Here is a 13,706-nt window from a genome sequence, read left to right as displayed (position 1 = left end):
TGACACGTGAAACAGACAGCACTTCTAATTCCTTTAAAACCTTTTCACTGAATATAGTTTCGTCAATCGTTGAAATTTTTAAACGATTACTAACTGTAAAATATATCCCATATGTTGTATTTTTAGAATTGAGCCTGGTGTATACAGTCAGCTATACTGTTGTATTTACCTTAGATTTACATTGAAGAAACAAGAAAAGGAACTGTTGGCTTTAAAGATTAGTTTCTTTTGCCCTTGATGTTAAAATCCTATTAACTAAAACAAGAACTGTACCTGTGTGTGTAGTTTTTTTTAGTGAATCATGTGTTTTCCCTCCCAGGGCCTGCTGCAGCAGAATGGTAGCTGTGTTCCTCCAGAGGAATGTGGTTGCATCTACCTGCAGCACCAAACTTCAGGTCATCTGCCCATGCCGGTCACTGTCCCCCAGGGGGCTACAGTTACTGTAGACTGCAGCACCTGGTGAGACCTGAGCTGTTAAAAAACACTGTTTTCTGTGTCAGACCTCTGATGTGTCAGATTGTTTAGTTTTTCTGATGCTTTAAGTAAGTCCTTGACGTTTTGGGAAGGTTTATGTCAGTCACTGTATGAACACTGGACACATCCAGTGTGTGTGTGGTGCATCTGAACTATCCCCTGTTGCTTTTATTCACTCCCTGTTGTCATTCACATTGTCTGGGGCCTCTGACCCAGTTTAACATATTATCTGTTTGCTGGCTCCTCTGTCTGCAAGCCTTTGCCATGATGGGACTTTGCATTGTGACACAAGAGAGTGTCAAGGTAAGAAAGAACAATGAGAAGAATTGAATAATTGCCCTCCCCGTTACATTGCTTCTCTTTGTTATCCTGCCCTTTCTCGTTCTTTCGTCTTTCAGCCATCCTCAGCGAGTGGTCCGAGTGGACCCCCTGCTCTTCCTGCATCCCCTTTTCCTCTGTGCAGCTCAGCTTTTCACTGGATGAGGTCATAAGTAGCACCACAATGGTCTCAATCCAGAGACGCTTCCGGGCCTGCTTGGACCTGGATTCTGGTCTTTCTATCACAACAGAGGAGGAGAGCCAATGTCCAGAACCAGTGGTCGAGGAGAGGCTCTGTCCAGATGCTAACACTTGCAGAGGTGATGGTGTTGTTCAAGAGGGCCACAATATATTCACTTTCATCTTAGTCCAAATATGCACACAGTTTCTCTGGCATAGTCCTGTTCTACTTCACAGCTTGAAAAGCAATAAATTCTACAGTTTTTATACAGCATACAGTTCCATAATTTACGGTGGGCCTGAGGGTCAAAATACAACTGAATTGTTTTTGTATTTTCTGAAATGTTGTTGTGTTTTCTGAAAAAAAAAAACATTTTACATTGGTTGGTAGGGTTAACTATGGTTATGCAATGATTCTAGCTTGTTTCTTTGAGAGCAATATTGGATGAGTAGAGGATAAATGTTCTTTCAAAGCAACAACCAATAATTGTAATTGCAATTTGGAAGTACTTTCATGTAGTGTAAAAAAATCTGAACAGAAAGTTTTGCATACAGGCATGGACTGCATAATGAGTTCATTGAAAAGAATTATATTTTAGCTTAATACAAAATGTTGTAGTATCGTATGTTGAAGTATGGAGTTAAACAGTGAATATAGAATAGAAGTGTGTGTGTATGTATATATATATAGAGAGAGATACACTATATTGCCAAAAGTATTGGCTCACCTGCCTTTACACGCATGAGAACTTAAGTTCATCCCATTCTTAATCCATAGGGTTTAATATGACACCGGCCCACCCTTAGTAGCTATAACAGCTTCAGCTCTTCTGGGCAAGCTTTCCAAAAGGTTTAGGAGTGTGTTTATGGGAATTTTTGACCATTCTTCCAGAAGAGCATTTGTGAGGTCAGACACTGATGTTGGACAGAAGGTCTGGCTCTCAGTCTCTGCTCTAATTCATCCCAAAGGTGTTCTATCAGGTTGAGGTCAGGACTCTGCAGGCCAGTCAGGTTCTTCCACACCAAACTGGCTCATCCATGTCTTCATGGACCTTGCTTTGTGCTCTGGTGCGCAGTCATGTTGGAACAGGAAGGGGCCATCCCCAAACTGTTTCCACAGAGTTGGGAGCATGAAATGGTCCAAAATCTCTTGGTATGCTGAAGCATTCAGAGTTCCTTTCACTGGAACTAAGGGGCCAAGCCCAGCTCCTGAAGAACAGCCCCACACCATAATCCCCCCTCCACCAAACTTTACACTCGGCACGATGCTGTCAGACAAGTACCGTTCCCCTGGCAACCGCCAAACCCAGACTCCTCCATCAGATTGCCAGATGGAGAAGCGTGATTGGTCACTCCAGAGAACGCGTCTCCACTGCTTTAGAGTCCAGTTTACACCACTGCATCCGACGCTTTGCATTGCACTTGGTGGTGTATGGCTTGGATACAGTTACCATGGAAACCCATTCCATGGAGCTCTCTGCTCACTGTTCTTGAGCTAATCTGAAGGCCACATGAAGTTTGGAGCTCTGCAGAAAATTGGTGACCACTGTGCACCTCAGCATCCCCTGACCTCGCTCTGTCATTTTACGTGGCCGACCACTTCCTGGCTGAGCTGCTGTCATTCCTAATCGCATCCACTTTGTTATAACACCACTGACAGCTGACTGTGGAATATTTAGCAGAGGAAATTTCATGACTGGACTTGTTGCACAGGTGGCTTCCTATCAGGGTACCATGCTGGAGTTCACTGAGCTCCTGAGAGACCCGTTCTGTCACAGATGTTTGTAGAAGCAGTCTGCATGCCTAGCTGCTTAAATTTACACACCTGTGGCCATGGAAGTGACTGGAACACCTGAAGTTAATTATTTGGATGGGTGAGTGAAAACTTTAGGCAATATAGTGTGTGTGTGTGTATATATATATATATATATATATATATATATATATATATAAACCCTCTTACTTAATTAAGTTTTGTGTTCATTGCTTTTTAATAACAAATAATGTCATCCATCTCAGCTTAGTTTTTTCTCTCTGGATTAGTTTAACAGACCAATCTAACACATGCTTCTTACATAGAAATCAGAAAAATGAATAAAGTTAGAAGAAGATGTCTTTAAACACAAACACTTTTGTTATTGTAGATGATGCAGGGTGCTTTAACAGTTTGAGCTGTTCCAGCAGTGATTGTGATCATTGTATTACAGTCAATTAAGGTTCTGATTAGCAGTCTGCTCTTCCAGATCTGTGTCACTGGAGTGTTTGGAGCTCTTGGACAGCCTGTGCAGAGCCATGCAGTGGTGGGGTCAGGCAGCGCTACAGACATCCCTTGGCCTCTTCTCCAGAACCCCGCTGTAGGAGCCACCAGACACAGAGCCAGAGCTGCAACACGGGACTCTGTCCAGGTACAATTACACTCACCTGAGTGCGTTTCAAACTCACCTGGACTGAAAAATCTGTTTTCCAACACAACAAGTCAAGCAGGTGGAATCCTACCCTGAGTTTGGCAATAGCTGTGCTCCTTACCATCAGCAGCTGTCGACAAAAGTCCTCGTCTTTCTCCTCTTTCACCTTGCACTTTAATGGCTCTGTATATGCTTGCTAGTTTTAGAACTTAACAAGATTTGGATAGTGGGGTTCCAAAAAAAAGCAATGAAAATGAAGAATTTTTTAGTAAGTCTGAAATTTATTTTCAGACTTACTCTCTCATAGTTTACTTTCTACTCTGAGAGTTGACAGCCTGTATGGCGTTTGTGGGGTGAAATATAATGAAATGTGACAGCATGATGAAAAGTTTTGTTCATCTGATGCATCTAATCAGACCACAATTAGTTTTTCATTACCTGGCTACAATACTACTACTTCTACTGTGAGGTACAGTGCAGGTTAGATTTAGATGAAGTTGTCAGACAGTTGACTTTCAAAGAATTATACTATTCTTTGATTCTTCATTGATCAGGCAGGGAAAAGGTCAAGGGTTGATTGAGGCATTTGGGTGAGCCAGCAGCAGGTGGTCAGAAGTGCTCTTAGTGTAGGTAAAACAGTCATCCCGAGACTAGGAAAGAAAACCAGCCAGAGATATGATGGAAACATTAATACTGGGCAGCTTAACAGCATATTTATTTCTCCACACATGAAAAATTCAGAGAAAAAAATGAGAGCATAGTGGTGAGTTCAGGCACAGGTTTGGACATCCATTAAAAACCACTATGGTGGATGATTGAACAGATGACACTAAAATCAACCTGTGCTGCCATGATGAGAAGAGAAAAGTATAGAGAAGGCCTCGAACACCATACAGCAAGCATACAACACTGTCTGTGAAACACATGGAGGCGATGTGATGGGCTGGACATGCACGGCTTGATCTTCATTGATTATGTGACAGAAAACGGGGAGGGTCAACCGATATAAAAGATGAATGGACAAAATAAGCTGCACACGCAAGCCAAGTGATTTTGAAAATAAAGAAGTGGAACATTCCTGCTGTGGCTGAGTCAGAAGACCCACAAAGAACCAGCTGCAGTAAAGACCTAGCAATGCATCTCAAAGAGGAAACCAACCTGCACTCCAAGCAGTTATTGCAGATATCCAGATCTACTTGAGTCCCTACTCCACTGTGCATATAAATGTTTGCAGTTTATAAACTTTTTGATATCTTTTTTAGCTTATTGAAATAAAATGCAATGCCAGAGCCAAAGTTATTTATTTAGACTGGTATTTAATGCCCAGCTACACTTTAGTAACATTAATTTTGTCAGGTTAAGTCTAAAGTATGACAACATAATTTTCAGTGTATTCTTGTTTTCATTTCAAATGATCGATTGATTTCCCCAGAAAGTGTTTTTCTCTCCTGTGCCTTCACACCCTGGTTATAGGCCTGTTTGGCTAAGTGTCTGTAGGATCCAAATACAAAATGAGCTGTTGTTGCCCATGCTGCTCTCCAGAGGGGGGCTGTGGCTCTCCTGCTGTTGCCATGGATACTCTTTTGAAAAGGAGGAAGGAGAACCAATATAGCTGGTAACAATACTACAGGACTTCAACCATATATGTTTGAACTATAATCATCATTAACACAGTACCTCACATTCTAATTGGCTGAGGGACTTGATGTCACGTGACACAGTGCACAACACTGTCAGTTTACCATTACATTGAGACCATTTATTTTCCATGATGTTTACGTTCCCCCCGACAGGAAGTTGAACAGCCAGCTGAGTTTATCTTAAGTTTAAAAGGTGACATAAAATATTACAGACTCATACCTTTTAATATTTCATTATGTTTGGATATATTGAATATTTTCTTCAATTTCTGATTGTCCTTCAGCATACAATTTCAACATTGCTCTTGCCTGTGGGCAAACGGTAAAGACAACATCAGCAACTCTGCACAAGAAGAAATAACAAAAATAAAACCATGTCCACTATGTCTTCAGTTCCTCCACTGCCAGAGCTGCATGCTTTGTGCTTGTAGCTGAGACATTTTTACACTAGAAGAAGCAGCTTTAATGAGGAAAGAGAGTTGATATTCATCAGTCTCAGCAGGCCTCACAGGCTCCTTCAGACATGTTTGTTTGGATTTAATGGGATTCCTTGCAAGGAAAAGATCAGTCCGCACCATTCAGCGGTACTGGCATGAAAAGATGCAAACAAAAGGAAATCAGAGCATTTTTACCCCCCTCTTTCTTTCCTTTTTCTATGTCCTTGTTCATTGATTGCACAACCCTCTTGGCAAACTCTAATAGCTTGGGAAGTCATCTCCATTCGTGCATAAAGTTTTTCTGAACCCCAGAGCCCGTTGCAGCTTGATGAACTCAGTTACCTGCTCCCTCAATTGTTCTGGAATTGTCTTTAAATGCAACGTAGTGTGCTGGGAGAGACATCACCTAACTTCACTCTGCCCACAAAGCTCACCTCAGGGACGTCTGGGTGGAACTGGGTTGGCTGCAATGAGGCTGTGGTGTCTTTGGGTTCAGAAAATGGACCACGACAGAGCTTTTTGTGTGTTTCCATTCTGTGCCTGGAATTCTCACCACTGTCTCTGGTGACATTTTTATCACTCATAACAGGGTAGAACACGGTTTGCAGCACATGTTCTTTTTTTCTTCTTTATGAAGAATGGGCGAAGGTAACTTTCAGTGTTTTGTAGGTGAGCACTGTGAGGACAGAGAGCGGACGTATCAGGAGAGCTGTGCTAATCGGTGTCCTCGTAGTTGCACTGACTTATGGGAACATGTGCTGTGTCTCCAAGGAGTGTGTCACTCAGGTAAGCATTTACAGTAACTTATTCTTCATAACAGATTCGAACTACTCGATCATCCAGACTGTCTTTATCTTATGATTTTCTGCTTTTCTGTTTTCTCAGGCTGCCGATGTCCAGAGGGACAGCTGTTGCAGGACAGACGCTGTGTGCCAGTGACAGAGTGTCGCTGTGGTATCCCATCAGGCAATGGGACGTTAGAGTTCAACCCTAAAGAGGAACTCAACATTGATTGTAACACCTGGTGAGAACATTTGTCTGGTTTATTGTTGGATGTGAAAGATTAGAAAATCTGATAGTTTGATTTCATAGAGGTGATTGTCCAGTAGTAGAGGGTCTTACATTAGTGCAGACACATTTTCTTACCCAACTGTCTCACCCTAACCCTTTTACTCCCCCCCCCCTGCAGTGTGTGTGAGAATGGAACTCTGGTGTGCACCAAACTCGCCTGCCCAGTGTATGAGCCCTGGAGTCGGTGGAGCTCTTGTTCAGTTTCCTGTGGTCGTGGTCAAAGATGGAGGTCGCGGAGCTGCCAGGATACAGAGGGCGGCCCCTCCTGTGCTGAAATCATGCAGAGAGACACCTGTGATCTGTCGCCATGTCCAGGTCTGAGTAGCAACAAATGGCCACATGTTCTGCTGTTGTTTTCTGATGTCCTATATTTCCCAACTGTACTGTTAAAAGGCAACATTGAACAAGTTTGTAAGGGCACTGCACTCCTCTCTCTGTTTGTAGTGGGCTGTCTGTTAAGTGAGTGGTCAACCTGGACTGAGTGCAGCTCCACATGTGGTGGAGGGGTGTCACTGCGAAACAAGACAATTCTTCAGGAGCCTGAGCCTGGTGGGACAGCCTGTGTTGGACCACTTGAGCAACATACTGTGTGCAACACCAACAGCTGCCTGCCTGGTACGACACACAATGAAAGTGGATTCATGGCATTTCTAGAACGAGCATCTCCGAAAAGTCTTCATGAATCTAAGTCATCCTGTCCTGTAAAGTGTAAAGAAAACATCATACGTCTACCTGTTTGCTGATCTATTAATGAGAGAAGATTTCATTTGTTTGGTGGTCCTTTGTGTGTGTTGCAGAGTGTTCCAGCAGGCAGGTGTACAGTGATTGTTCTGGTTCTTGTCCATTCACCTGTGAGGACCTGTGGCCACACACTCAGTGTTTTCCTGGACCCTGTACCCCTGGGTGCATGTGCCCTTCAGGACAGGTCTGCACATAGGTCTGTATGAGCGTGGTTGGATAGCACGTGTTATTCTGACCAGTCTTGTTGTGTCCTCCATAGGTGCTGTACAGGGGCTCCTGTGTGTATCATGCTGACTGTCCCTGTTCGTCACTCTCCTTAACCCCTGAATACCACCGCTGGAATGTCACCACTGAGGGCCTCACAGAGGCTCTGCTGCCACCTGGGACCACCATTCAGCACCTCTGCAACACATGGTAATACACTGCACATGGATCTGACCTGCAGAAGTAGCTCTGTATTTATTTAGAGGCTGGAATTTCTGAAGGATGAGGTCCAAGAGGGAATGTCCTCATGGGACTTAACTGGGCTGCACTTCCTGACACCATCACCATCGTCTCATTTCTTACAATCCAGTGATGAGTATGCTGTCTTTTATGGAGAAAATAACTCTAAGGGAACTTATTTGTCTTTTTTGGTTGATCCTTTCTGAAACACTTCAGACAGGTTGCATTAAACTAAATTGAATAATATTGTATTAATTATGCAACTTTCCATTATAAAGGTTGTAAACCAAAAAAAATTACCTTGAAACGCCATTTTGAAATTCTTTTCACAATTTAGAAGTATAAAAACATTAATTATCAAGTAAACATCTGAATTTCTCCAACTTTAAATTCCCAAATATATGATAAATGTTTTTTTTAATTGATCTGTGTGAGAACATTATGCCAAGAACAGTCTAAATCCTCCAACAAAACTATTGTCTATGTGTCTGGCAAGAAAATTGAAACAATTTCACTGTATCGTGTGAAATCTACTGGGTGAGACGGTGTGAAGTGCACAGTGGTTTGATACTCATCTGATACAGTGTGACTAGCTTTGTGATATGATGACGATTTGGTTTCTATGTGCTCAGTAATGACAAATGAATATTCATGGGAATTTTCCCACATCTTAACTCACTAAATCTTTTGTGATTATATCCAGTGTGTGCCAAGGTGGAGTGTTCAACTGTACCTCAGAGCCCTGTGATGGTGAGTAATTCCATGCAATGACTACTTTTCTTTAACTTGATGGGACCTCTTTCCTTTGGTAAAAAAGCAACTGTAACATTCTCTGGTTGAACTGTGAGGACCACAATAGATTAGTTATGCTAACCTATCTGTAGTTAACAACAGCAGCTGCGGAGTGACAGTCACAGCCTACACAGGCCATCACTGGGCTTTTTTTTCATTAACATATAGTGGCATCTTTTCTAGATTTATTCCTAGGCTTCATGTAAGCATCAGTGTTAACTGAGTAGAACCTTGTGAACATAGTTAGCGTGATGCCAACATCTTTCAAATTTAGCAGCTTTTATATTACAACCCCAGTTTCAAAGAAGTTGGGACACTGAGTAAAATGAAAGATATGCAAATCTCATAGACTAGTATGTTAGGCGCAATAAAACATAAACATTTAAGTTTTCATTTGAGACGTATTATTAATTTAATTGAATTAATTGAATTATTAATTTGCGCTCTCCGCTCTGCTGGTCAACATCTACTGGAGGTTCCCCGGTCCAGGTGTAAGCAGTGTGGTGACCAATGTTTCGCTGTGGCAGGTCCGAAATCTTGGAATACGCTGCCCTCTGATTTACGTAGCACCACTGACCGACCTCAGCTCAAAGCCAAATTAAAAACATATTTATTTAAAGTGGCTTTTCACCGAAGCTGTGGCTCACCTTGTGTTATATGTAATCTACTTTTAAATCTATTTCTGGAATAGTGAAGCACTTTGGTCAATCTCTGGTTGTTCTCAGGTGCTATATAAATAAATGTTGATTGATTGATTGTATAATTATTTCATTAATAATATCAGCTAACCTTGAATTTGATGGCAGCGACACGTCTCAAAAGTTGGGACAGGGGCAACAAAAGGCTGGTAAAGTAAGTGGAAACAGGAGAATGTTGAAACTCATGAGATTAATCAGCAACAGGTCAGTAACGGGATTGGGTATAAAGAGAGCACTTTAGAGAGAGAGTCTCTCAGAAGTAAAGATGGACAGAGGTTCAGAAATCTATGAAAAAACTACAAATTGTGGATCTAATTGTCAGATCCAATTTGTCTCAATTAGATCTGATGACTCCATTGAAAACCTTCCACCTCTACACATGCATCGTTGTTTTTGAATATACTATATATAAGACCTCTTATTGTCAAGTAGGATGGTGTGTTGCGTGGCGTGGAGATAAGAGCCGGATGCAGATACTTCAAAACAAAAACTTGAGTTATTTGAACAAACAAAAAGCATGGCTGAGCCAGATTACTTAAAAAAAAAAAAGAACCTGAAAAACTTGACATTAACATAGACACAAGGACAAATCTGAAACAGAGCATGAATAGCTATGGCATGGATGACTGGTAGTGTGTATGGGGGAACTTGGAAACTAAATACTGAGGGTGATTAGTGATGGAGTGCAGCTGAGGGGAGAAGCACAAGTGAGGTGAGTGACCCTAATGGCAGGGCAAGGAAAATATGGCAAAACTAATGACTAAAGCAGGAAGTTAAAACATTACAAAACTAACAGATGTGACATTTATGACCATTTAACCCATATTTACATTTTTTTCCTTTGGACCATCACTTTCTGTTTCTGTAAATTCATATTGAAAATAAAAATGCACTATTCCGTCCCGACGAAAGATAGAAGCAATTTGTAATTTGGCAGTCGATAGAGATTTGTTGATAATATTCAGTAGGTTAGGAGGAAATGCAAGCGATAGGCTAGAAAAGAGTTTAGATGAGTTTGTCTGCTGAATCTGCTGGTGTGTCTTGTCCTGCCTCCACCTCTGGCACCCTTTATACTTTCATTACCCCCTACCTGAACCAGGGTTTGAATCCCATTCCTATTTACCTTTACCTCTTCTATTTCTACCCCCTACCCAAACCAGGGTTTGTATCCCCACCCGCTATGACTGGTGTGCAGTTGGTGAGAGGCTGGAGTAGCTTGTGGTTGTGGAAGAAAAGATGGTTGTTGTGGTGTGAGGAGCAGTGATGGCTGGCATTAGGGGAGTGATTCTGGGACACAAATGATCACTGTGTAGCCTCCTGGAGGTGTTGTGGGCCCAACTAGATAAAACACTGATGAAAGGAGGTTCCCACCTGATGACCCCAATGACCTGTTGTCAGCACTGCTCACTGGTCTATAGGGATTATATGGATCAGGAGGTTCTTAATTAGGTACTGAGCCAGTATTAGAAGATTAATTGTTGAATTTAGGGAAGTTTCTTGTGTTTACTTTGAAAGGTAGTTGTTACAGGTAAATAAAAGTAAAAGGAATCCTGACCTAAATGTTGTTTTATATTCTTTTCCCCATCCGTCTCACGCCCTCACAGTGGACTGTGAGTGGTCCAGCTGGTCCCCCTGGAGTCCGTGCTCAGCCACCTGTGGTACTGGGCGACAGAGCTCCACCAGATCTGTGCTGCAGCACAGACAGTATGGAGGGGCCCTGTGTGAAGGCGTTAACCTGCGCACCACAACCTGTAATGCTCCTGACTGTGGTGAGTGAGGGGCATAAAGCTACCCAAAACTTTTCACTGAACCTTGCTCAAGTTCACATTGGCTGGTTTACATGAAGTTGATAAATGTTTGAAACACTGGGTCCCTGATTTTGAAGAGTGGCAGAAAAATTTAATTATCTTTATTTTTTTACCAAAAATATTTGTATTGTTTTTGTGATTTTGGTCAAATGTGCATCTTCAAGAGATTCTATTTTCACCACACCCTTTTTTGATGAGTTCTGTTGCCCTAACTCCATCTGTTCAGTAAATTCTGTCCACTTTTCCCCTTTCCCTGCTGCACTACCTTTGTCCTGTCACACCTTCCTCCTCCTGCCCAGGGTGTCCTCATGGGGAGCAGTGGAAGAGGAACATGTCAGAGGACGTCCCTCTATGTGAGAGGAGCTGTCAGCACATTTACTCCTCCTCTCCTATCAACTGCAGTCGCTTCACTGAGGGCTGTGTGTGCCGGGAGGGGCTTTACCGAAACCCAGAGGGTGTGTGCGTCATCCCGGCCCTCTGCCCCTGCTATGACCAGGGCGTCCTGCAGGAGGTATGCACACACCTGAGTAAACTGACATCTGATTGTGGGCAGACCTTTCAGCTTGTACCCATTGTGCCTGCCCCATTGTGTGGTCTGTTTGAACCGTAACATGAGTGTGGTGTTTATGTTCCATCCCATTCACTCTCATTGTTTTATTTACTCATAAATAGTCCTGTAGGTAAGCTTTGTGGGCCACATTACACTATTCGGCCTCTCCATCTCCTCAGCCTCATCAATTATGTAGGAAGCTCTGTAGAAAGCCAGTACTCTCACCACAGCCAGACAAGCCTGCCACAAATTCATTATGAAGGGGGGGGGGGGTATTAAAGGATTATAAGAATTATCATACACTGACAATAGGCCAGGTTTCCGCGCTCTCGATCTTTCTCCCCTTTTTTCTTTCTTTGTCCTCTAAAGACTGCTTTATTTCTCATAAGTTCAGTGAGTTCTTGTTCAATCTCATCCAGTCTTTTTTTCCTGTCACTCTTACAATGTCTCATTCTCTCCATCTTTGTCAACTGGTGATGACTAATGTCTTCATAAAGATATGGTGTTTTATAAGAAACGTCTCATGACTAACACACCAAACTGATCAGACTGAGCCACAGAGGCACTTCCTAGTTAGTGCTTATTTTTGACTGCTTATTGTTAAACAAGATAAGTAAGACAACATTTCAGCCTAAATGAACCCAGCTGCACTTCCCTTCAAGACCTCATTCCAGTTAATGTGTTTAAAGATCTGTTGAGTTAATATAAATGTTGTGTGTGTGTGTGAGCCAGGCAGGATCAGAGTGGGAAGAGGGCTGTCAGTTATGCAGCTGTGTGAACGGGAGAAAACTGTGCCACATGAGGTGTCCTCCTCTTTACTGTGATGAGGTAACACAAGCACACTCATCATCTGTCTAATGGTGCATTTGTGCTACACTTTGTTTACTGAAACTGTAATAATGTCACGAATAATTGGTGACATGTATTTTTGTTGTTGTTTCTGCTAGCTGCTATATCAGAATAATTGGATTGCTGCAGAAATCTGATAAATTTGACTTCTACCTAAATGTTGCTTCTTATCACCCTGTCACTATTACTGTGATTGATTCGTATTATTGTGTGATAATAAACCTCAGTAAATAGATAAATAACCTCAGTCAGCATGCCTAAATACTTTAAATACTTCAAATGCCAGCTAGTAAATGTCTATGATGTCATAATATAACTTATGTTGCCTCACCTTAAGTTTATTATTTAGTAAAACTTTCTTGAGTTCAATTAAAATCAGACAAAAATACATCATTTGATATACTGCACACAGGAGGCCATTTCAGTCTTTGTAAACTTAAATACACAATTGAATGAATTCAGATATTTAAAAAAGTTATTGATATAACTGTGTCTCACAGAGAAAGGTGTTCAGATGGTTGTGCAGTCTGTGATTGTGAGGTGTGTGCACCAGTCGCCCCCGAGAGTTGTGAGCCACCAAGAGCACCTGAAAGCAGACAAGCAGAGAAAAAACAAGCACAAGTAGCAGCAATCGCATACAACACAGCTGTGGATATATGACCTGAACCCACAGGATAACACACCAACTGCTACTGGGCTAATAAATGTGTGTGTGTGTGTGTGTGAGAACATGCAACACCCCTGGCACAGGACCTACATGATAACCGTGCTTAGTTATGAGTGTATAAGTGTACAAGGCCACAATCCACAGCCCCCCCCAAGCAATCAGAAGCAGGCAGAGAGGGCCACAAGACCCAGGCCACCAGCAGCCCCCACAGAGCACAGAACCCAGGAAGCCCACCGCAGGGACAACCACGCATCCACCCAGAAGACTGCAGAGGAAGCCACAACCAGCCCACCTGCCCTGCCAGACCCTGTCACCCAGACATGGGCCATGCGCTAGACCCGGGCCCCAAATCCTCCGGCAGAGGCCCCACCCAATACCCGGGTGCTCCAGACAGCCAAGCACAGTGGTCCAACGCATGCCCCCCCCATCAGGAACAGCACAAGCAGGCCAGAGGACAGCCAAGTCCCAAACTCAGACACACACTCCGACAGCTGCTCAGACCCGCACAGCACACGCATGCCTTTTCTCTTAAATGATCGTCCCTTTAAACAATCCTGACTGTAATACTGGGAACCGGTAAACACTAACAGCTGTATACAGTTGCAGAAATAAACGAATGCTCATAAATTTAA

The 13,706-nt window shown here is 42.6% G+C and overlaps 1 protein-coding gene across 1 annotated transcript in view; it reads left to right on the top strand.

Annotated features, from left to right (window-relative positions):
* Nucleotides 1-13,706, top strand: part of sspo (SCO-spondin) — a 145,238-nt gene that overhangs the window by 115,128 nt on the left and 16,404 nt on the right. The window contains exons 100-113 of the mRNA XM_072378859.1: nucleotides 320-459; nucleotides 731-777; nucleotides 873-1,112; nucleotides 3,216-3,377; nucleotides 6,124-6,240; nucleotides 6,340-6,478; nucleotides 6,644-6,840; nucleotides 6,970-7,140; nucleotides 7,323-7,450; nucleotides 7,526-7,680; nucleotides 8,414-8,460; nucleotides 10,805-10,969; nucleotides 11,308-11,519; nucleotides 12,291-12,386. Of these exons, the coding sequence (XP_072234960.1) occupies nucleotides 320-459; nucleotides 731-777; nucleotides 873-1,112; nucleotides 3,216-3,377; nucleotides 6,124-6,240; nucleotides 6,340-6,478; nucleotides 6,644-6,840; nucleotides 6,970-7,140; nucleotides 7,323-7,450; nucleotides 7,526-7,680; nucleotides 8,414-8,460; nucleotides 10,805-10,969; nucleotides 11,308-11,519; nucleotides 12,291-12,386 (2,016 nt within the window). The remainder of the gene's footprint in view (nucleotides 1-319; nucleotides 460-730; nucleotides 778-872; nucleotides 1,113-3,215; nucleotides 3,378-6,123; nucleotides 6,241-6,339; nucleotides 6,479-6,643; nucleotides 6,841-6,969; nucleotides 7,141-7,322; nucleotides 7,451-7,525; nucleotides 7,681-8,413; nucleotides 8,461-10,804; nucleotides 10,970-11,307; nucleotides 11,520-12,290; nucleotides 12,387-13,706) is intronic.

This window comes from Leuresthes tenuis, unplaced genomic scaffold (assembly GCF_036924035.1).
Source record: "Leuresthes tenuis unplaced genomic scaffold, fLeuTen1.0.hap1 SCAF_24, whole genome shotgun sequence".
Lineage (NCBI taxonomy): Eukaryota > Metazoa > Chordata > Actinopteri > Atheriniformes > Atherinopsidae > Leuresthes > Leuresthes tenuis.
This window is presented reverse-complemented; position numbering and strand designations above follow the sequence as displayed.